General features: G+C 41.3%; 1 protein-coding gene across 8 annotated transcripts in view; it reads left to right on the top strand.

Annotated features, from left to right (window-relative positions):
* Window positions 1-23,002, top strand: part of FOXN3 (forkhead box N3) — a 174,648-nt gene that overhangs the window by 84,654 nt on the left and 66,992 nt on the right. For all 8 annotated transcript variants that reach the window (XM_017728983.1, XM_017728985.1, XM_017728981.1 and 5 more), the window contains one exon: window positions 13,249-13,313. In XM_017728983.1, the coding sequence (XP_017584472.1) occupies window positions 13,249-13,313 (65 nt within the window). The remainder of the gene's footprint in view (window positions 1-13,248; window positions 13,314-23,002) is intronic.

Below are 23,002 nucleotides of genomic sequence, written 5' to 3'. Positions count from 1 at the left end.
AACAGGGATTGGTAATGACAACAGAGTGGCAGGTCCTCTTAGGAGTAGGACAGAAAAATGGTTTCAAAAGGGTTAGGAATGGAATGAGATGACAGCAATTTCTTCTGAAGGCATCGAAGGCTGCTTTGCTTCGAGCCATGTTTCTCTGTGATTGGAAATTTAGGTGCAGACATTTCTAAAGATGAGTTGTTGGCTGAGCATGTTCCAGTTGAACTGAGAAGCGCAGGTGTATTGGCCGCATGTAGCAGAGGCAGCTATCTGGATGGTTCAGTCCTGCAAATGGCTGAGCTTGCTGCTTTCCAGTTCATGCGTATTTACTGTTAGCCCTTTGTGTGTTGGCTGGAAAATTCAGTGATGTTCTGCACACAACCTTATAAAAAAGGCTTAACTATCAATGAAACCACCAACATGAGAATTAACTGGAGTGGGTTGGCAAAGTAATTTGTTCCATTTTTCCCTTCCCCAGTTTGTCAGAATTGACGTGTGAAGAAAATATTTCTGCTTAATTGGTTGTAGTAAATGGCTACTTTATAAATTAATTGCTGTTTGAATGTTTGAAAGATTGTGTCCCATTCATTTTATGACTGATCAGTATCATTTCACTAGAATGAACGAGCTTGTGTCACCTGATGTTTGAAAAGCATAGTTCAAAACTTTCTGTGATTTGCTGCTTTAGAGGGCTCAAATGCTGTCTGGGGGCATCAGGGTGTCACTGTCTCTTTCTAAACACCAGTGTACCATAAGTGATTGTTTCCTGTAATCTAGCTCACTGATTTTCTATCCTTGAGGTGATCCAAGGAACAGCTTTAGTCCAGGGATTAATTACATGGAGAGACAGTGCATATACATTCTTGAGCATATTTTTGCTAGTTAATATAAATTAAGGGTATTTTGCAACAGCACAGCAGATACCAATTCAGCTGAAAGGTGAATTATACAGTATCTGGTAGGTAACCATGCCCATCCTTAGCGGGTCCTTTTGGTGCCTGCAAAGATTGTGCTCTTCATTAGTGAAATACCTCTGGTTTTGGAGTTGCCCACCAGCCAATGGACCTCCCAGAACCTCTTGGTTTGTTGAGGACAGAACTTGTGGTTTCCTCCACTGGCTGTTAAACCAGAGCTGTTCAGGGAGGGGCACTGAGGATTGCTGAACTGCCATATTTGGGTTTATTCCGTAACTTTCTTGGGCTTTACCAAGAAGGAGTACATGGCCTAAACTCTCCCTCTGTGGTTTTGTGTTTTGGCACAAGGTTGCAAACAAACTGCTGTAAAGATACATGGAAAAAGGAAACTCTGATATTTGTGACTTTTTGTGACTTTTTTTCACATTCATAATTTTTTTTTCAACCTTCAAAACATGGAATCACAGTAGATAAAGCAGAGATGTAGAAACACGTATCTCATTGCAAAAGCAATTGTAAAGCTTCACCTTCATATATCCTTTATTCCTACACCTCTGCTTTCTATTACAAATCCCCAAGTGAAGAGCAGTTAAAGCCTTGTCTTACTGAGTCCATCCAACTTCTGCACAAACAGATGAGGAGAAGGAGGAAACAGAGGGAAACAGACCACATCATGGATTCCTCCGGGGAAGCTGAGATTTGTTGAAATGACAATGTTTTAAGACAATTTTGGTAAAAGTAGTCTCCTTTTTAGCAATACAGCTTCATCAGTCATATGAGAAATCACTGGCCTAAAGGTAGAAGAGAGACTTCTTGCTATAAATTCTGTGAAGGTCAGCTTTTCTTTTCCTCACTGAGTTCCTTCATTCATGTAGATAATACTGTAACTTGAGAGGATTATTAGAACATTATTAAGCACAATGTTAGTATTCTCAACAGACTGAACAGCTGTTCATAGAGGTAAGGATTAGGGATAAAGATGCACACTGAATTTTATTTCCCATTACAGGTGGGAGTTTTATTTTTCTGTTAAATGAAAGTGGCTAAAATTAGTCAAAATTAAGTCCTCTGAGTATTTGTCTACAGTTAGGTGTGCTGAATGTATGAAGTCCTTTATTTCATAGCTCTGCTTTGAAAATTTTAAGTAGAAGGTACTGGAAGTTGGGTGCTATGGTTATTGCTCCTGTAAAATTAACTAGGATCACTCTTGTTCTGGAGAGCAGGGAAGTCCAAATCACACACGCTTCCTAACCACAGTTCAGTGGGATTCTTCATTTTGTCAGAGCCTGTAGACAGGGAAGGGACTTTTGCAGTGTAAGTATCTGTGAGGTCTCATCTGCTCTGCCCCTTGAATTTGAGGCCTTGTTGAGTTGAAGAGTTCTCAAGAATAAGTGGAAAATTTTCATCTTCTCCTGACTGGATTGAGCTGATAGAATAGAATTTGGTCAAACTTGTGCCATTTGCTTTAAATTTATTGTAAAGTGGAGGTCATATTAGAATTCAGCTCTTAATTTCCTCTGCAGTCAACCTGAAACATTTGGGATACCTTTAGGAGAAAAGCTGAGCTATTGTAGGTGCAGCTAGTGTGAGTCAGTGATGAGGAGCCCTAAAAACAGCAGTATGGGCTCTGGGTTGTCAGCAGGAGCTGAGAGGAGTGTGTGGGGGCTGGTCCTGCTCTGCCACTGTTTACTGGGTGTTTTTGGAGATATGTTGTTACTTCTGTGTGTATGTTTTCCTTTCTCTGAATGGAAATGATTTCTTTACAGCTCTGTGGGTGGGAGAGTTGATATAGGTGGTGTCTCTACAATGCTTCTGAATGCAAAAGATGCTATATTCTCTTTTGTCTTTTTTGTTGCATCTGTAGACCCAGACCCTGGAGTGAAGCAGCCTGTTGTTGGATGCTGTAGGGTTTTTTATGTGTGTATTGGTATGTCTCTCCCCCATTCCTAAACTCCAGCTCTCAGTTCTTCAAAATGAATAATCTTGGGAATATGAATGAGTGAAAACTGACACATTTTGATACTAAATTTTTTATGCCTTAGCAGTTTATTTCTAAAAATATATCTCTAAGGATAACACGTTATTTATGCGTTAAAATTTTGTGTTGGTGGTAGCATCCACAAACTATCTGTCATTTATCTTTTGAGCACCTTGCTTGCTGTGCAGTAGGGTCCTCAGGCTCAGATCTTCTGGGGAACAAGGGCATGACCATTGAATTCAGGACTCATGTAATAGATATGCATGAAGAGGTAGAATTGATATGATAAAATATGTAATTGAGGCTTTTCAAATATGTGAATACTTGACTTCTGTTTTGATGCTGTTGTCGTCATCATCATCATCATCGTATTTTCTGCTTTTACATAACTTTCTGACATGTGCATCAAACACTTTGGTATATGGCCCAGTGAGTACAAATCTCTGCAGCCTCCTCTGGAGCAGTTTCGCAGATCCTATAAGCACATTAAGCTTCCCAGGGAAAAATACCCTTAGCATCTGGGAGAGGTTAAATGTTCCAGGGGAGAGGTTAAACATTCGTTTGTCCTCTGCTGCTGTAATTCCAGAAGCCAGATTAGTTTTGAATCATCTGAACCACATTCATTCAAGATTAATGAGAAAGACCAAGTATGGAAAATTTCAGCTGGTAAGCGCCCTGGCTTTGAGCAAGTGGTGGAGGGGGATCTCATACTGGCAGCAGCCTGCAGGTCATGCTTAGTTTTAAGTTCCCTTAGTACTTACGTTGGTGAAATGGGGAATCCCACCATTCCAGATAAACAAGCAACATTTCAGCAAGCAACATAAAGCAATTGGTGGAGGACACACACAAACACATTTGCCCATTTGCATATGCATATGTTTATAACTTTGTGCATGTTCAAGGTACATTGGTGTCTTTAAAATGAACAAGTGGTGTGTTCTCAGGAATGGGTGATGAGCCGTTCCAGCGGACGTGTGCGTATCGTCACTCTCAAGTCCAGCGGACTGACGGGCCATGGTTAAGCCATGGTTAGAGACGTGAGTAGGAGCCTCATGAAGGAAATATTTCTGAAATCCGGGCAGGTCTATCAGCAAAGCTGTTTGAAATTCTACAAGATAATAAATGGAGAATTCAGGACTAGAATAACATAAGTAAATTGTGTGACCTTAAGCTTTTAAAAAAATTAATCAGTTTAGATTTGGGAGAATCCTTCTTTTAGAAGAACATTACAGTGTTGTGCCTGGTTAATAGCTCTGCAGTTTCACTGCAGTTCAGTTGCTCAGGTGGTCAGTGTGGATGTTCTCTAGAGCCTTGTCTGTACTGCAGTATTAATTATTAGAGCAGACTCTTTACATTAAGTTTAAAGTGAAGGTGGGCCTTAGGTATAGACAATTTCTAGGATTCATTTGTTTTCCAGAACCTGAGAATAAAGAATTTCTTTTCTTCCAGTGCACTGTTAAGCAAGTAAAACCAAACCAGAACTGAACCTCTTGTTTCCCATCACTTGTTCTGCAGCAAATGGAAGCAGAAAACTTAAGTGCTTCTTTTCTGATTTTGTAGACTAGAAGAGAATCAAACTTCTCCCTGCTGGCCAGGTCAGTGTTTGATGCTGCTGTAGCCCAAAAGAGGCCACAGTCCTCTCTAGTCTCAGAGGCTAGTGGCTGTCTGTAAATGCAATATTCTATTCATCTGGGCTTCAGAGCACTGACTTGTGGTTCCTGCTTGAGCTGGCACAGGCGCTCTCTGTAGCATAGGAGCAAGTTTAGGTAACTCTGAAGTTTCCCCTGCCTGACCAGTTATTCATCCAGCAATAGATAGTCTAGGAACCATTTAATAGCAGTTGTCAAATAAGGAGAAACAGAGCACTTTAGCATGTGAAGTAACCTTGTATTTTTCCTTACTTCAAAACAAGGGAAGTGGGAACAAATAACAACTATGCTCTAGAAGTGAGCTGTGTTGGTCCCTCCTTAACTACATGCACTTCAAAAGACTATTCCCCCACCTATTGTGTTGTTACTTAACGATTCTTTATTCCTGCCAGAGATATGTAGTCTGTGTCAGTAAGCCTGTTTTTAGGACAAAAGAAGAAAAATAAAATTCAGACAGAAAGGATGAAATTACTTGCCTGGAGTCACTGTGTGATTTCAGTGGTAGAGGCAGAATTAGAACTGGAGGCTGATAGACAGCCTCTCCCAATTCCCAATGGAGACAAATTTTTTTTAATTAAAAGTAACATGGGACGGTTTCCTCACCATGAATTTTCAAATATGTCTGGACATTCTCCTGTTGCAGTGTTCAGCTGTTCTATTCAAGATAGAATTATCTTGGGTTCACAAAATACATCTTAAAATATTTAAACACAGATTAATGAGAGATTTTCATTTTGCTCTGTGAGGCTGGTGTACCTCAAATAGCCATCTCTCTTGAAACAACAACTCTCTAGAAATTATGATCTTTTAATTTATTTAAACAAACCCTGTGCTGTTGTCCATAAATAAATCATATTCAGTTCTCAGCAAAGATCAGCATTCTGGCTGAAGGCTACAGAGTCTCACAGAGGGGATGAGAAGGCTTCATACATCACACTAGCAGTGAGAGGGGCCTTTTGAGCACCACAGCAAGTCATTGATTGGCTCCAAAGGACACATGACCATGTTTTTCTTGAAATTAGGAATTACCATTTTTATCCCTGCTTCTGGAAATGCGAGAAGTTTAGGAGAATGGCTTTGGCTATTTGGAGAATGTAAAGATTTGACCAACTTTTCACTTCATCCTTCAAAAAGCATTAAATTTTGTTTTCAGGCATTTTGTTCGTGAGTGGCTTTCATCAGCAACTTTTCTTTAGTCTTTAATGAAATTTAGATATATTTCCTTTGGCAGTTGTGTCATATAGAAAACTTCTTTAGAGTGTGCAAGGGATCAAAATTTTATTTTTCACTTGAAAATGTGTCAGACACCCTAGAGAAACCAGGAAAGACTCCATCTAGGAGCTTAAAGTCTCAATCTCACATGTTGCAGTAAGTGAGAGATACCAAGAGACAGTAAAAGAGGGAATTGCAGAGGAAAGAGAAGCATTGCCAGAATATTAGATTAGCAGTCATAAATTAAAAATCTGTATTGTGAATTCACAAAACTCTTTAACAATAATGTTTTGTCAGTTACGGAAAATTCGAGGAGATGGAGTAATGGGTTTATATATTTAAAATCTCTAAAGTAATCAGTTTTCATTGAAGTCAGGAAATACCTGAACACCAGCCTTCAAGATTTTTTAAAAATGTATTGTCATTGGCCTGGGTTAGTAGAGGTTTTTTCACTTTACTTGGAGAGGAAGCTTGCTTGTTTTGTTGCTGGGTGATTGCTAATTGCGATATTAACTGCCAGCTAGCTGCTGGCAAGGATTAGACTTTTTCTTTTCCTCAGTAGCAAAACACAAGTATTACAGGTCCAGCAGTAAATAAATACTTCTGTATTGCTCAAAATGTATAATGACAGTGATCAATTCATTAAAGCAACTATGGTTATATACCCAGACAGAGAGAATTAGACCCTCTTTGCAGTGCAGTAGTGTTGTTCGCCCCCATGCAGTAATGGCATTAAAATAGAGTGTAGAAAAGGAAGCTGATACAACAGTGGAAGGATGTGAGGTCTCCGGTGCAAGCAGTGAAGAGCTGACAAGTGTTAGAAGAGTCACCAGTCAGAAGGAGCTGCTGTCTGTCTTGTGTTCACTCTGCAAGCTCATGGCAGTGTGGTTTGGACCAAGTGACCTCCTCCTGGGCCATTCAACAGCAGCTCTGCAGACCATGTTTGTTCAGCACAGGAGCCAAGAAGGCTGCTTCCCAACCTCTGTAGTTGGGAACATTTCCCATGCCTTACGCAGGATGATTGGCGTAAGGAAGTACTATTCATCTTCCAGCATCAAGGAATGCTGTATTCCCACAAAAACATACTTTAGCTTTTTTCCTCGGTTACAGCACCATCCTAAATTTACTTCTCAAGTAATGGTAAAAACCGAAGTCTTCCAGCTTAGTTGGACAACCATTTATATACCTTATAGTAGCAGTTTGCACTCTGCTGGCATCCAGAGCTGAATGTGCTTGTCAAGAGCATCATTCCCTGCTGCATCTAGATACCGGGTTTAATGGGCTCCATCCAGATAAGGCATCTACAGCTATTGTTATCAGCAACTTGAACGTAAGACTTACTGTGATTTAGTTGCTTCTCAGAAACTTTTCAAAGTGGGTTTCTATGCCTGCAAGATGCTTCTTTGGTTACTCTTTGACAAAACGGTTTGTTGCTTCTAGGTTTGGTGTCCTTGAGATTTCCTTCAGTTCCCTCTTTGCCAGAGGTGTTGGTGAGACTTGGCAGAGAAGCATTTTGCACTGTGGATGGTTGGTAATGGAATACTTACAGCATGGGTACAGCAATGCCTTCTCTCCCTTCACCTAGCAGCAGCAGCCTCTGTTCCCAGGAATTTTCAGTTGCATAGCTGTCCTCATAACTGGCATTTCTCCTGATATGTCCTGATAACTCCCAGGGCAAAGGGAGGTGGTTGCAGTGTATTGGGTCGAGCTGGATGTAGAGGCACTTCAGTAAATCATCTTTTCTGGTTCCCATCATTTTTGCCACTAGTAAGGGTTGGAGAGGACATCCTTTGTTTCCTTGCTGCCTGTTTGTGGTCTAGCAGCTGTTTGCTTACTGCAGGCTGTGTTGGGTATTTTGTGTGCAACAGCTTGTTAGCTTACAGCTGACGCTGTTCATATTTCTGTCCTTTACTGACCTGTCCTGCCCTGTAGTCTAGGCTTTCCTGAGAGCCAGGATGTACTTTGGCACCAGTCATGCCCCCAGCAGCTGATTCTGTCTCCTCTTAGCCATGGTGGGCTAAGCTGTGTGTGTGAAGCAGTTTCCCTTCTTCTCCAGTGAGCTGTCCTTAATTGGGCTAGTAAGTCCCAGCTTCAGAGGCCTTTGAAATTTGTGTTCAGGGGCTGGTGTTGTCTTGTACATTTGCTTTCCCCCCTTTCCGTGTCTTCCTGCTTCACCATCACTGTGGACATATTTGGTAACATAGTCATTGGCCTGTATTTATTGCCTGGCTTCTGTGTTTTCATAATCCCTTAATTGTGGTATGTAGTCCCACACAATTGAATTTGGTTTGAATTTTTAGTTGTTTGGGCTTTTTAAATCTATTAATCAAGCCTCTCTGACAAAGAGGCCTGTGAGAGCTTTTGGCATAGTTGTGAAATACTGCAACTGTGCAAGAGAATTCTTACTCTGGCTTTTTTTAGTGCTTGGCTTTAAGACTGCAGTCTCCTTGCTCTAATGTGAATTCCAGAAGACAAAGGATTTATGTTTCCTTTTTTAAGTTTCTTTTGAAGATTTTTATAAATGTCCGCCATACGTTTTGATAGAAATAATTGATTGGGGGGCTAACACACATTGTTGCTTCGGTATGCCCTGGGAGCTCCTGGTTGGACTGGCCAGTTGCCATGAACCCTCACTGGCTGGACAGCCTTCATATTGGCGTGGTTTCCATCAGAAACTGTTCAAATCAACACATTCCTGTAGAATGTTTTAGATTTCAGCAAAGCAACATTTTCCTATGGAAAAGCCTTTCCTCAGAAAAATCCCTGCAGTCAAGAAGCTTCCCATGCGTGGGGCCCAGTGGTACAACAAAGTTTCCTGCTGGTTGTGTCTTCAGAGAAAGAACAGTTCATTGCTTGCTTTGAGTGGAAATCAAGTCCCACTTGCCATTAAAAATTGCTAGCACATTCACGGGAAAGGTGGGCTTTGATCAGAGGTGGCTCCCAGTTCCTTAGGGGTTCTGTAAATACTTCATTTACTGTGGTGGTGCACAGATGCCACAGTGCCAGTGACTATGCTTTGGGGAGAGGTGGATTGTGTACTGGATGTGTCTGAACTTGTACCCCTGGATGCTGTTTTATGCATTTGCTACAAATACTGTTGCAGCCTGGATATCCTGTTGGCTGAGGGTATGCTTCAAACAATAGTATTTTCTGAAAATCAAACCAATGCTCCTTGGCAGGTAACTGTTGACGTTTCATGTGTTGTCTAATTCATAAACTATACAAATTGTTCTTTCAAGATGTTTGCTTGAAATATCAGCTTGTTACGGTTGATCAAGGTCCATCTTCCACCCACCCCTGCAAGTGCCCTGTGCTCATCTGCTTCTCAGAGTTAGGCCAGACCAAACGTGTCCGTAACAAAAATGTATTAGGCCCCAAGTTTCTTCACAATGAGATAACAGTTCAAACTATTTACTTCTTTTCTTCCAAGAGATACTACTTCAGTCAATGTGTTTAGTTGGGGAAGAACTCTTCCATCAAGAATGCTAATGGCATAAATGGTAATTTTATATCAGGTATTGATTACAAAAGAAAATCATAAACCCAGATTATGCATTTTTATTTTGTCTAAATGCAGAATATACTGTTACTTCTGTAGGAGAACCAGCCATTCTTCTCTCATAACTTACAGGCTACACTGAAGAAACAATTTGTTTGAAAAAATGTCTGGGATGGACCAAATGTTTTGGGTTTTTATTGATGGCCTTTAGAAGAATGAACTTCTTCGAATGGTTTCTTAATCTGGAACAGATACGAAGCAGCTTTTGAACACTTTAAAGTGAGAGATAGTTCAACCCTGTGATTTGTCAACTTGAAATATGTTTTAATAATTAGTGCCCTCTGAGACTTCACATGGAAAAGTTTGGGGACAGAAAAAAAATTTATCTAACACAGATCAGACATAGCTAAACTTCAGGAAAGCCCTGCAAACACAGAAGTTTGTTGTTTTGAAAGGCTTGACAGTCACTGCAGTACATTATTTACATGCTTTAATTGTTTAACTTCCTTCCCTGGGAAGACACAGTTAATTTTCTCAGTTCATGTTTGTTTGTGCTGAATCAGGTGGAGATTTTTATGAGAGCCCTGGGCCTTTTTTTCAAATTGGAAAATAAGATAAATCACTATGGCTCTGTTTCTCTAGTGGAGACATTTTGTCTATTCAAATATATATGCTTTTCCCACTCCTTTCTTTAACCCTCTTCCACCCACTTAGGACAGCCTGGGAGTGAATTTCTTTTGCAGTGTCATCAGTGTCATTTCAGAATTTCACTTTTTTTTTTTCTCTTGGGCTTTTGAAAGGTGTATAGTTGCTATACTGTGGTTTCTGATTGGCAAATCTCTACAGTGTCAAGACTATGCTATGGCTTTCCATTTGTAGCCTGATGGGTCCTGTTCCAGAGATTGTGCAGGATCCTGATGCACTGTAACATATGTTACAGGAGTGAATCCTACAGGAGTGTGAATACCCTCAACAGCTCTTGACCTTCATATGAGTTGAGGAGCTACACTGAAGAAGAGCAGGTGCTTACTATAAGGAATGCAAACAATTGGTTGCATTAAGCACTATGAAGTGAGCGTGTGTTCAGACAAGTGTATGCCCCCTGCTCTTCAGCACTTAGAATGTAGACCTACTTAACTTCTTTTTGTTCATTTTGTTTCCTCTCTCTCCCTCTCTGTCTCAATTCCCCATTTTCTTCAGGAGTATTGAAGGTTTTTATTACTCATGTAATTGCTTTGGATCTATATACAGTCCTTATTTTAACATGGTGAATTTTTTATTTATTAGCACAAGACTATCTGCAGAGTAATCGTGGAAGCAATGGGTCTTTTTCTATATGGCATTTTATCAGAACTTTGCTAATGCTGTCAATGTAATAGACAGCACCTGTTTTCATTTCGTTGCATTTTGTGTAGCAGTCGTCAACTCAAGAGGAGACAAAAGCAGCTTTGAGTAGAAATGGAATGTGGGGCTTGGTTCATGCTTTGCATCCACAGAGGAAGGATTATCTCCTTAAAAAGGCAGAGTGCCTTACAGCGATCTTACTGAAGGATATTTAGTCCCTTGCTTATAAATTGTGCCTGAATTTGGGCATAGGGCAAATATTTATGTATTGGTAGCATAGTTTCACGATGCTGATTTCAGTAAAAGCTTAGAATATTAAAACACCTATGATTGTCTTCAAGCTGTAGAGGATTTTGAAACCCGTTTCCTGACCACAGGAAAGACTCTGTGGCAGCCTGTCCCTACCATGTGTCTTGACAATGCTGTAACAAATTGTTACTTCCCCCAGGTACTGTGGTTTTAAAATACTCACTGTGCCTGAGCCCTCGGATCCCATCAGCAAAATCCTACAGGTAGCGTCTCCTGTTGAGGATTGCCCACACAGCAGGAGTGGAAGTGGTGGTGACATTCCTTCTCTGGGCAGCACAACCTGCAGACAGCCATGGAGAGGATGAGCTGTGCCATAAGGGAAGGAGGGGCGCACCTGGACTGCAGTCAGCGGCACTGTTGGGAGAAGTGTGTGTTGGTTTGTAACACCAGCAGCAAATTAGACTCCAAATAAGCCAATTCTCTTCCTTCACCTCTTCCGGTAAGGGACAGACAAGAGCAGAGACTATGGGTTGAGGTAACAATTTACTGAAAGCAAAAAGCAATAGAATAAGAAGTGCACAATAACAACAACAATATTTATTCCCAAGGTTTACAAAGAGAAGAAGCTATTTTATCCACAATAAAGGTATTCACTACCGTAAACAAAAACAAGATGGTAGATGCTCCACCTATGCTGTAGGTCCATGTGGCTTCCCCAGACAAAGGGAATATGGTGATCCTTCCTGTGCGTTCCTGTGGTAATTGAGAACATCGACAAGATGGTGAGGGGGCTCCTGTGGATAGCGTTTTCTGCCACCCAGCCCAAAACAGCTAAAAACAGTGAGAAGCAAACCTCCCATAAGCTAGGTCATCCGAGTCGGGTTGTGCTGCTGCTCCACTGGGTTCAGTTCCTTGCAGTTCCGGCAGCCTGTGCCGCCATTTCTACCGCTCTGATGTGCTGGAGGTCAGTCCCAGGGTTGCTGCCGGTTTCCAGCCGTTCCGCTGTGCTCCTTCGGGCTTGGTTTGGCTGGGCTCCTTTTGGCTCCGCTCCATGGGCTCAGCTGGGTTGGGGTCACTCCCCCACCACTCCTTCCTCCCTGGCAGCCTCCATGCCAGCACTGTCTGTTCAGCACTACTGTGGATTCACGTTTTTGCCACTTTTTTCATCACCATGTCTTGTAACTGTGTTCCAGAGAAAACAGGAGGGGGACGAATTGTGGTGGTAGGGCCCAGGTCCTCAGAGGCTGATCCCAACACATTACCACCGTGGAGGCATAATGATGCACTTCTGGTGGGGCACCCAGCTTTTCCTCCCAGACCATGCCTGCAGCGATGATGCGGGAGATGTAGAATAACAACTTGGCCCTGCCCTCTTCCGCAGCCAGGGCAGGAGCAGGGTCACCTCACCTCGGTCCTCTCACCGGGAGAGGTGGTGGCAGGCAGCTGCTGCAGGGAAGCTTCCTCACAGCATCCGCGCTTCTCCAGCTTGCCAGCACCACAGGTTGTTGGAGCTGGTGCTCCACAGTCTGTTGCCCCCTGCACTGTGGGGCTGCTCCAAGGCATCGAAGGAAACAAGGTTCAAATGATCCTGCTGGTGTTCGCTCCTCTTCCCTCTCCTGTGTTTGAAATATTGTTGCCTTCAGCTGCACTTGTCATAGGAGAGGCTTCTTGGAGGCCATCACCTTCGGACAGCCTCTGCATGAGCAGGAGGTGAAGCAGAAGAGGGACCTGGCCCTGTGTGAGTTCAGGGCAGGGCCTTGGTTCAGGCGGGCAGTGACACCCGGCTGCCCCCATGGCCACTGCCCTGACAGGGTCTCACAGGAGCCGCTGTGGTCACCGAGCGCACCGCAAAGGCCGAGATTTGTCAGTGCTGGTGCTGGAGGACAGTGTGTTGAGCTATGTTTTCTGGTGCCGTGAGGGGACCTATGCACGTGAGGGGGTTTGGTGGGTGAAGCACAGGAACTGCCTGGTCTCTGGCCAGGGCTGTCCTGGGCAGACACATTAGCGTGGGACAGCGTGTTGTCACGGCTGAGTGAAAGCCCTAAAACATTTCAGTTTTTAGCAAGTATCTTTGGGAAAGGCCATATATTTTGCTGTACTGAGAATTCAGTAAATAATTTTGACATTGATTTGATGTTTTTTATTATTTATTTCTAGTTGCTTTTTTCTCCCTTCTTCCAAGAGAGTGTGGGTGTGTGCTCTGCTGAGGAGGTTTTTCCTTGTGAAGAGAATGTCAATCTTGAATCAAATTAACCTATTTTTAACAGGAAATTTTAGACCCTTGCTTGAAGGCAAAAGTGTCATGATGGTACATTAGCTTTAAGAACAAAACAGAATTCATGCAAATAGTAACTTATAATTGCAACTTATAATGCAACTGTGATTTTCTTTACACTTCTTTCTTTTTCCCTTTAGCACATCAGGTCCACCCATTTGGCCAGGAAGCACCTTTTTCAAGAGAAATGGAGCCCTTCTACAAGGTAGGTGGTAGATACTATGTCTTGGAGTAACTATTCTACTTGACAAATAACTTCTGCAAATTGCACAGCTTTTTTTGCTACTCACCCGGCAAGAAATAACCAAATGTTTTTTTGTTTCCTTTACCCTGTCTCCTTTATTGCGCATCTGGTGCCTTGAAAATGATGATTTACCACGGACAGTGAGTGTAGTCTGTGAAAGGTGCTGCTTTTTTTCTTTCCTCAGATCATTAAATTGCTTGCTGTAATATATGGTGAAGGGTTGCTTTTTGGTTTTTTTCCCCTTTGTGTGGATAAAGAGTGCCCAGAAGGAAATGTTCCAGGAACACTGCTTTTAGCTCTCTGGATGAAACAAGGCTGTTCTTTGAGAGAGATCCTTTTCTTCACTCCTTAAGTGTGCTGATAGCAAAAGGCACCGGAAGGTAGGTAGCCATGATGTAGTGGGGAAAACAGCTGCAGAGTGTTTGTCTCAAGAAAGCTACCACGTTTAACAGTGTTTATATTCATAGAACAGTACTAAGTATCTAATTTCCATTGTATGGACAACATAAACAGAAGCTATATGACTGCAGTTTTGATAGCTGAAAATTTTCAGTCTATCTTACCAGACTTCTTAAAATAGTTTTTCACTGCTATGTCTGTTTATATTTCTACCATTGCGTACATCACTCTTAATGGAGGTGTCTTAAGAACATAGAAGGCTGTGTCCCCAGACCACAAGTGTTTCTCTATGGTGCAAAGTAACTTCCACCACTGAGGATTGTTTTATGGTCTTTGCAAGGATTTATCCATGAATTGTCCTACTATTTTGTTCATTCTCCTGGTGCCAAGACTTTTCTGGTCTTTCTTCTGGCAGAAAATGCTATATAATGTTCTCAGGAGCATTTCTCCCAATCAGCTTGGATGGAGCTTTACTCATAGCACACAAGCAAGTAATTCATTGTCAGGCAGTATTGTCTTCTACACACCAAAGTAATCCAGCATCTGAGGTTTACCTGAGAATATTTTTCAAGCGAATTCCTTGCACATGTCTAAAAATTTGCAGAATTCTATTTAATATCTATGCTGAGATTTGTTCAAACGAATAAATACATTAAAGCATTCCGATTATTTCTTAACACTATGAGATGGTATAAATTGTAGAGTTTAGCAGCTTTTGGCTTTAGTCTTGATCAGATAGATCTGCTACCTTTACAGTCCTTCCTAATGAGAAGCACTAGATTTTAAAATTTTTTTTGTAAGAAAAAAGACCTATTGTGAAATAACTTGATTTGTTTCATTTTTTCAACAATTCTGATTTTAAATGGGTATCTGCACATATATGGTCTTCGTAATCTGAGTTCGTAAAATATAAACTTGCTCTGTCAAGTCTATATGGCAGATACGTTTTACCTTTTCTTAAGATGCAAGATACCAGGAATTAATAACAGCTATTTTTGTAGTCCTCCCTATCTCAGTTGTTGTGTAAAGCCATCTCACAGTAAATAATATACTGTTCTCTTCCTTCTTCTGCCTTCCACATTGGGATGGAAAATCTAAACGCCCAAAACTTTGCAACATATTAAAAGAAATAGAGAAAAGAGATGACTGCCTTTTCAAGCAACTAACAAAGCCAAACAGAGCTTTAACTGAGTTGGCATTCTGCGTTGTCATTTCAAGTGGAAAACGCAGCCAATTTGGACTATAATATGCGTGATAGAACTGAGGTTGGAAGGATGAGAGAGTATGAAGAAAAACCTAATTAAAGTAATCTTTTAACACTTTCTGGTTATAATTTTAAAGCAAGAAGATAAATCAACCAAGCCTTCCTTTCTGTGTTTTTGCTTTCCTTTCTGTCTTTCGATTTTTCCGTACAGTAGGCTCTTTAATATACAGGCTTAAGCAGATTGGAAATAGTGCATCCACTACTTTGCTGCTTCTAAGTGTCTTTTTCCAGAAGACCTGTGTAGAGGAATGGTAGCAGTGCAGGGAGGTGTGAGACAAGGTGTAGATGTTTGTCGTCTATGTAACATGACCATATGAAGTCTTTTTCCAGTGCTTATATTCAGCTTAATGCAAAGAGGAGAATGAAAAATTGACTCAATTATTGGTTTCAAGTTATAGTACTGCCTTTTGATTGACAAAAGTCACAGTAACAAAGGGATTTTAAACTATTTTTACTTCATAATTGTTTTACTATGTTTGAAAAGAATGTTCACTGTGTTATAGACAATAATACAGAATAATTCTGTAATTTCAGTAAATGTGATACTCACATGCACTTGTCACACCTCATTTCTTCTGAGTTGTTAAGAAAAGTGTTCTTTTTCTGGTCTGAGGAATGAAGAGAAAAAAAATTCCACAATGTAAGTAGTGCTTCTTTTTAGCCAAGAAGATTTGTAGATGCTCCTGGTTTCCATTCATTTTATATCAGAACTATTTGGCAAAATAATCTTAACCATTGTAAAGAGTTTAACATATCTCTTCCGAGAAAGTGACTGAGAAAACGGTTATCTGTGTACCTCAAAATAGCAAAGGAAGAGAAAGGGAGGCTAAAATTCATTGTAGCTATTCTCTGTCCTTCATGTTTTTGACATGAGCAGGGTTAATTCTCTGTTACTTTCTGGCTGTCTTTGTATTTATTGAAGAATTTTGAAATATATATTTATGCCATTCTTTTTTTGTCTATGATTTTATTAGATACAAGGTGGCTGCCTTAGTTTTTTTTGTGAGGATCATGGTACTGTTGCTCTTAGCATTAACTCTCTAACCAGTTACTCTGTATTGAGTAAGTCACCTGCCTAGGTGCTTTTTGCAGTCGTGAGCTCCTTCCGCTAGGTGACGGTTGCTCCCTATGTCCTTGCGCTGTTCGGTCTTCTCGAGAAGTCCCATGCAGAGCTTCGTTTAGGTAGGACCTTCAGTCTTACCAGACTCTCATGTCTTCTCTCAAAACTTACCTGTGTGTCCCTGGAAATTGCTGTGTTCTAGCATTCTGGATTTCCATATAAAACAGGTTTTTGCTCTTGCTGCTTTTCTTTTTCTCTTGTTTTTTTGCAGCTTGTTATTGTACATATTGTGTGTTTGTTTCTAATCATGGCTTAATTTTTTTTAACCTGCTGTATGTTCCCACTGTTTTTTCTGTTCTGATCTGTCATAACACATTCATTTTTGTATAATAAAATACATGTCAGGAAAAAGTCCTTACGGTGGAAAATATTTAGACATATTCTAAACTCTTCAGGAACTTACACTGGGGGAGATAGGTGGGGCCATAGTCACATTAACTTCAAAACCTTAAAACTAATATATGGTGTTCTGAAAAGGGCAGTTTTGTTGCCTCTGCTCTGATCTTGAGTGTTAAGGTTGTGTTACAGACTTGAGCATGCAGTTGCTCACAGATCAGTGGTAATAATAAAACTATTTTGCTGTCAATATATCTGACATTGAATAAACTAAACATGCATCTTCAAATCACCTTTTAGCAGCAGTCGTATAAATTTCAGTGGCTGAGTGCCATCTGTAAGATGTAATTGGACTGTGGAGGGGTTTGGTTTAGTTTCTTACAGATGTAACTACCCTTTGGGGGGAAAAGACCCCAAAACAACAGTTATTGCTCTTTTTAAATCTTATTTGCCCTCACACTTTAATAAATTAAATGCAGCATATTACAATGCCTTTTTGTATCAAATTTGTTCTGTCTTGATTTTTCTTCATCATCTGGGGAAGGAAGGTGAATCTGGGTCATCCAGTCCCTATTGCTGTTGAAAAAAAAAATGGAGGCGGGCGTCCTCACTGAGACTTGATGGTTCCCCTTCCAGTTGTGTCTGACCTACTGGAAGTAGAGCTGCGATCCTGGCCATGCTGTCTGCTTTTTTGTGTGAGCAAGGTCCTCCACTTCCTCTTCTGACAATCAGCACGATTTAAGTCTTCTGCCTGTGGATGTTACATCAAAGATATCAACTCTTTCTTCAGAGATCCTGCAGACCTGGGTTCACACGTGCAAACTGGATTGCAGCAGTCAGTGAACTGAATTCAGACAGCATGGCTTTCCTTGGAAGACATGATTCTCTTTTAATGAGGATGGAAAAGAAAGATTGGAAAAATCCTTCGCCTCGAGAATGCAGAAGGGGAGGAGTGAGGAGTTACATGTGGCCTCTGGTCCTTCTTGGCCAAGGGAGCCGAGAAAGGAGGGATTGCTCTCCTCAGATTTCACAGGCTGCTTAGTTCTTTCTCTGCTAGCAGCTGCAGAGAATAGGCATCCTCATGCACCAGAACAGAGCAAGTGATAGGATGCTTACCTGGGGATGACTTATCTTCTTCTCCTCTGGGAAAGCACTGTATGAGAGAGACGCTTTCTTCTCTGATACTTGCAGCAGCCTGTGTGCGATCTGCCTTGGTCCAGCTGCCATGGCTGTAGCTGGCACCACCTGTGAGAAGCTCTGACAGGAAAGAGTTGGAAGACACTGTCTTCACACGGTCAGGTGTCACCAAAACCAGCATGAGATGGAGACTCCTCTGCTGCAGAGTAGAAATGGAAACTCTGGGCGCTGCTTCTCCATTGACCCTTAATGCCCTCAGTCCAGGTTGGTGGCTTTCACATTTTAGTGTGACACCTGGCCATAATGTGAGACTTTAAAGAAGGTGCCAAGGCACGTGGATTGCTTTATTCTCAGTTGAGAATGATGAGTTATTTGAGCTAGAAAGTTGCATTCCTAATAGGAAAGTTTATTTTGTATGAACTGTGGACAGACCAGAAGTGGGATGTCCTACATAAAAAGATGAGGAACCAGCTTATTTTGAACATGTGCATACAATTGTACAGAGATCTTTTTCTTCTCTAATAAGCTTGAGAATCCTTGAAATGTCCAAAACAAACCATTTAATCTCTTTTCCACTGAGTATTTGTAAGAAATGAGAGAGCAGATTTGGGACTTCACCTTCCCGAGCGTTAGCTAGAAGCAGTTGGTGAGGTGGAAATAAACCAGCAGGGAGGAGGCAGAAAGGGGGCATTTGTTGCTTGTTTCCCTTGAAAGGGGAATTAGAAACTTTCACTCTTACAAATGAGCACATCCAGCCTATGTTTTTATGTTAATAGTGGTATTAGGATAAGAGTGTAACAACAGCAGGGCCCGGTTTCTCTGGACAAGTATTGCCCACACCAGCTACTCAGCCTTTACTCTGAAGAAGCTGGGAGGAGTTGTTTTTTTACTTTCAAGAGGGAACTTGACCACAAATTCACTAAGAGAAGATGCCTGTGTGCATGCAGCCACATGCATTTTCTCACTAATAATGTGAAAAATTGAAATATTTTTGTCAACACCACCAACAAATAGCCAGGAGACCCTGCAAGCACAGTGGCCTTCTTTCTCCTGGTGGAAATTCAATTCATCTGCTCTTTCCACTGGGCAAGCAGAACAAGTGCAAGTCCTAGGCATATAGGGGAGAGAGCCCATCATGGAACACAAGGTATCTGTACCTTCTGGTGCTAACAGGGCTGAGGAAAAGGAGGAACAGGGGAGAGCTGAAAGATGAGAATCTTCAGCAAGTCTCACATGTGCTTAACCTTCAGAATTGCATGTCACACCTCAGAAGAAAACCAACGTTGGAGAGAAATGCTCTCATTTCTTCTACTGCCTAGAGGTGCAAACAAAAAGAACATGGCAAGAGAGCGTATCTATTACAGATAATTTAATATTATATAATACTTAAATGTCATGGTGACCATAAGAAAAAGGCCAAAAGCAATGCAAGATAATCCAGCCTTAGGATTGGTAGATTTAGGTGCTGTGATCTATAACACAGTCTTGGGCAAGACTCAAAGGCCCAAATCCAACTAAACATTAATTTCTTAATGCATATTTGGGCGTCTCATGTTCCCAAGAATCTAAATACGTTTTGTTGCTTTGGGGTTATAAGTTCTTGATTTTGTCCTCTGTGAGATGAGGATAATAATGGGGCTTTTCACTGCCCAGAGCTCTCAGTCTACAAAATATTGGCTCTGCATCATATTCCAGTGCTCCGCTAATGGAATAACTTTAAACAGGGGGAACTTAACTGTAAAAAGCAGTAGAGCTGTCCATTAGCTTTTGTAGGGAAGTGTATTTTGGGTTTTGGTTTGTTTTTTCTTTTCCCCCTAATTGAACTCTTTACTCTGAGAGATACTCTTGGAAAAGGACTGTGCAGAGATATGGGGGGTTGAGTGTCTAGTTCCAATGTAGTTACTTTCATCAGCAGTCTGCTAAACCTTCCGACTTCATCATGTCTTCTCTTCAGCTTTTGCTTCTCTAGCTGCCATTCCACTGTCTTTGAAACAATGGTGACAGTCATGCTCTGTTTGCTGGTGACTTGGTTTGGGTCAACTTACTGAATTAACAGCAAAGCTACTATCTCTCCTTGTTAAAATAAATCACTGTTCATTCACATGGCATAATTATTTAAATCAGCTTTTTCCCTTTTTACACCCCCCCCCCCCCCCCCAACCCCCGTCACCACCACACAGCATATGGCCCTTGTCAGAAGATGCTGGGCTGATAATATGGAGAACACTACTTTCACAGAAAACAAACAGAATTAATAAAAGCATAAGTAAAGCTGCTCAGAAAATAAAGTTTAAGTCAACTAAATCCTTGGCTTTTTGACTGATGCTTTAAAAAGTGTAATTTTACAGACCATTGGCAACAATATAAAACAAAAGTTAGAAGTAATATGCATTTTAATCAGCTATTTCCCTTCATCAGAAGGCAATAGCAAAATGACACCAGAGCATCAGATACAACTCTTAAATTGTTCCCTAGCTCAAGAAATATCTGCTCTACCTCCTGACACCCCCCCCCCCCCCCCCCCCCCCCCAAGGATACCTGACAATTTCAGGAAGATGATTCACATGGTGCTTCCGTAGAGACTGAATATTTGAATAATTTATTTATTATTAGCATTCAGTGTGTTTGCAGTGGTATTATTGAAAAAATAAAATTAAGTCAGAAGGGTTGTGCAGTGTGTCCCTAAGGGAGTAATTTGAACAGCAGAATTTTCCTTTGTTTGGGAAAGTGGGTAAAGTCCTAGTGGGGCTGCTGGGGTCCTGAGGGTGCTGGTAAGGGCTCCTGTTTGTCAGAGGGTTTTGTAATTGTCTTAGCACTGTACAGTCAATAAAAAAAATCCCAATGACTGACTGAATTTTTTAGTGATTCATACAGAAATGGTGACTTTGGGGTGACATTTTTAGCTCTGCATTCTGTGTAGGGTATGTATATAGCTGTGCAGTTTGTATGTAGTCTTTTTATTCCTATTTTTCTAGTTGAGTATATAAAACATGGCAAAAGCTGTTATTTATTAAATGCCTAAAATGTGGTCCTGCTAACATTGATGTTAGAGCCATTAGTAAAGGAAGTGTGACCTCTGGCTATTTATATTCCCTGTGACCAAAAAATCTGTGCTACCTTTGGTCTCTGAAGTTGAGAAGGAAGAAAACAGAACTCTGGCAGACGGGTCTCAGTAATGGTAGATCACGTTGCAGAGTACACAAAGATAAGTTAAATTCCTGATCTGTTTAAACTTAAGTAACTTATGTTTTATATCTGCATGGGTGTCTTTACTATCTTTACAGATAACTCTGCTTATTTTGTAGCAATCCTGTATAGTGACTTTTGAAATTATTATGTCTGAGTGACTCAAGATGAAGTTTACTGACTTTGTTTACTTTCCTTGACAACTGGAGAGTGTGGATGAGTGCTGCAACGCAAGTCCTACCACAGTATTAACCTTGGGCAAAGGTTCTGGGCACAGGTCTACTTGCCTATTCTACATTCAGTGTCAACTGCTGTGTGAGCGGTGGAAGTAAAACAGCACTTTGCTAAACACACCAGAGAGAGAAGTAACTGCTGCTGCGGCAAGTTCCTGCAGTGCTGGCCTGGCTGCCTCAGTAAGTGCTGTAGTGTAGGACAGAAAAGATCAGGGAGGATACCCCTGAAGCATGAAGGAGGTAAGGAGTTGAATGATCCTTGCCCTGGCAGTTCAGTGCTGAGGTAACCTACAGGTAGTGTTTCTCCAGGGATGCTGCTAAATAGCTTCAGATTTGTTCTTTGTCTGTTTTCAGGTTGATCCTGCAGGTGATGTGACTATGACTTTGCAATTTGAACACTAGAATCTACTTCCTTTAAATTGCCAGTAGCTGATCTCAGCTTTTTTAGGGAAAGCGTTTTTTGTGACTGACCCTTCTGTAGGCATCAGCACACATGCTTTTGTCTAGAGACATGTTCCTCCCACAAACACATACGGGACTGACTTAACAGTGGAAGACTGACTGTGGTGCTCTTGGGTTTGAGTTGGGTGAAGGAAGATGGAGATTAGATTGAGCAAGAGAAATGACAAGTTCCTGTTCAGTGACTTTTTCCTTTACTAGGACTGCCAAACATCCTCCAATGTTTTCCTTTCCGTGCCAGGAGTTGTAGTCTGCTGAGAGAATGTCTGAGTCTGCTGAGGGCTGTTTGCCTGTTGCGATTGTTTGCATCCAGGATTGCTGGGCACCTGGCGGCACAGTGAGAGCATCTCCTAAGGGGCTGTCATGTAGCTGGGAAGCGTACTGGCTGTGATTACTGCAGATATGGAGACAAGTCTGGTGGCAGCTGGCGTCAAACCTTTCCTGTAAGTGAAGTTTGGGGCTAGGTCGCTTCTGGCTAGGCTGGGGCTTAGAGCAGGAAATTTCAGCGGCCTGTGACAGGAACGTAGCACACCACCAGTTAGATCCCATTTTATATGAGTTGTTCTCTGAACAAGTCACAGTTAGGAATTAGTGGTAAAATTTGTATCGTAACTTGGAAAATGGTAGAGTATGGAAAGATTTATTTTCTGTAACTGTGAAATTATTGTGACTATTGCCATCAAAATCTCTGGGCTGATGAGCTGGAGCATATGCTCCGTGCTGAGAGCCTGTGAATGTTTGGCATTCCTAAAATGTGAAGGTGGCTGATATTAGAAGCAATCTTGGCTTTCATAATTCTAGAGTCTGAGAGCATAGCTGCAAGAGAGGCATAAGCCTGTGCTTTACATGGAGATTACTAAAATAAGAATAATTTTGCAGTTGTGTTGCTATGAGCAGTTTTGGTGATGTGCAGATTGCTATGAGCAAGGGAAGGCTGTTGTCAAGTTGGGCTGTTCCTTGACTACATCAGATTTCTTGTGCCAGACCTATATTGGGAAAATTAAAACAGAAGGTCTAGGAATTTTTAAGATGCTCTCTTGCTATGACCTGCTTGTGTGATGAGCAGTCACCTGGTTTTGGATCCCTGGGGAAGCCAAAGCTCCCTAACTAGTAAAAAGAAGAAAATTATGGGACAGTGATGGTGATCAAGTCCAAGGAATGTTTGTGTCTTGTGAGTTTTCTTGTATGCTGTCTGTGTTAATGTTGGTCATGGTTAACACTGGCAGTAATTTTTCCCCTCTAACATGCTGGAAATTTCTTCCTGTCAGTCAGAGCAGATCTCTGTTCTGCTGGTAAATTCTTGATTATATACAGGGCATTTCTTAAGAATCCAAAAATTGGCAAATTAACAGAAATGGAATATTGCCAGGAGAGCTTAATTTTATTTGAAGTGTTGGAAAAAGTAGAGGCTATCTTAAATTGATTGGGTGGTCAGTGGCTTGCACATTTCACTGCTATGCCTTATTTAAGCTAAATGTGAAAAATTCCATTGGTTTCAGATATTGGAATAAATCTT

This window comes from Corvus brachyrhynchos, unplaced genomic scaffold (assembly GCF_000691975.1).
Source record: "Corvus brachyrhynchos isolate BGI_N302 unplaced genomic scaffold, ASM69197v1 scaffold1, whole genome shotgun sequence".
In the NCBI taxonomy this organism is placed as follows: domain Eukaryota; kingdom Metazoa; phylum Chordata; class Aves; order Passeriformes; family Corvidae; genus Corvus; species Corvus brachyrhynchos.
The sequence above is the reverse complement of the archived record's forward strand: the minus strand, read 5'-3'. Positions and strand labels throughout refer to the sequence as shown.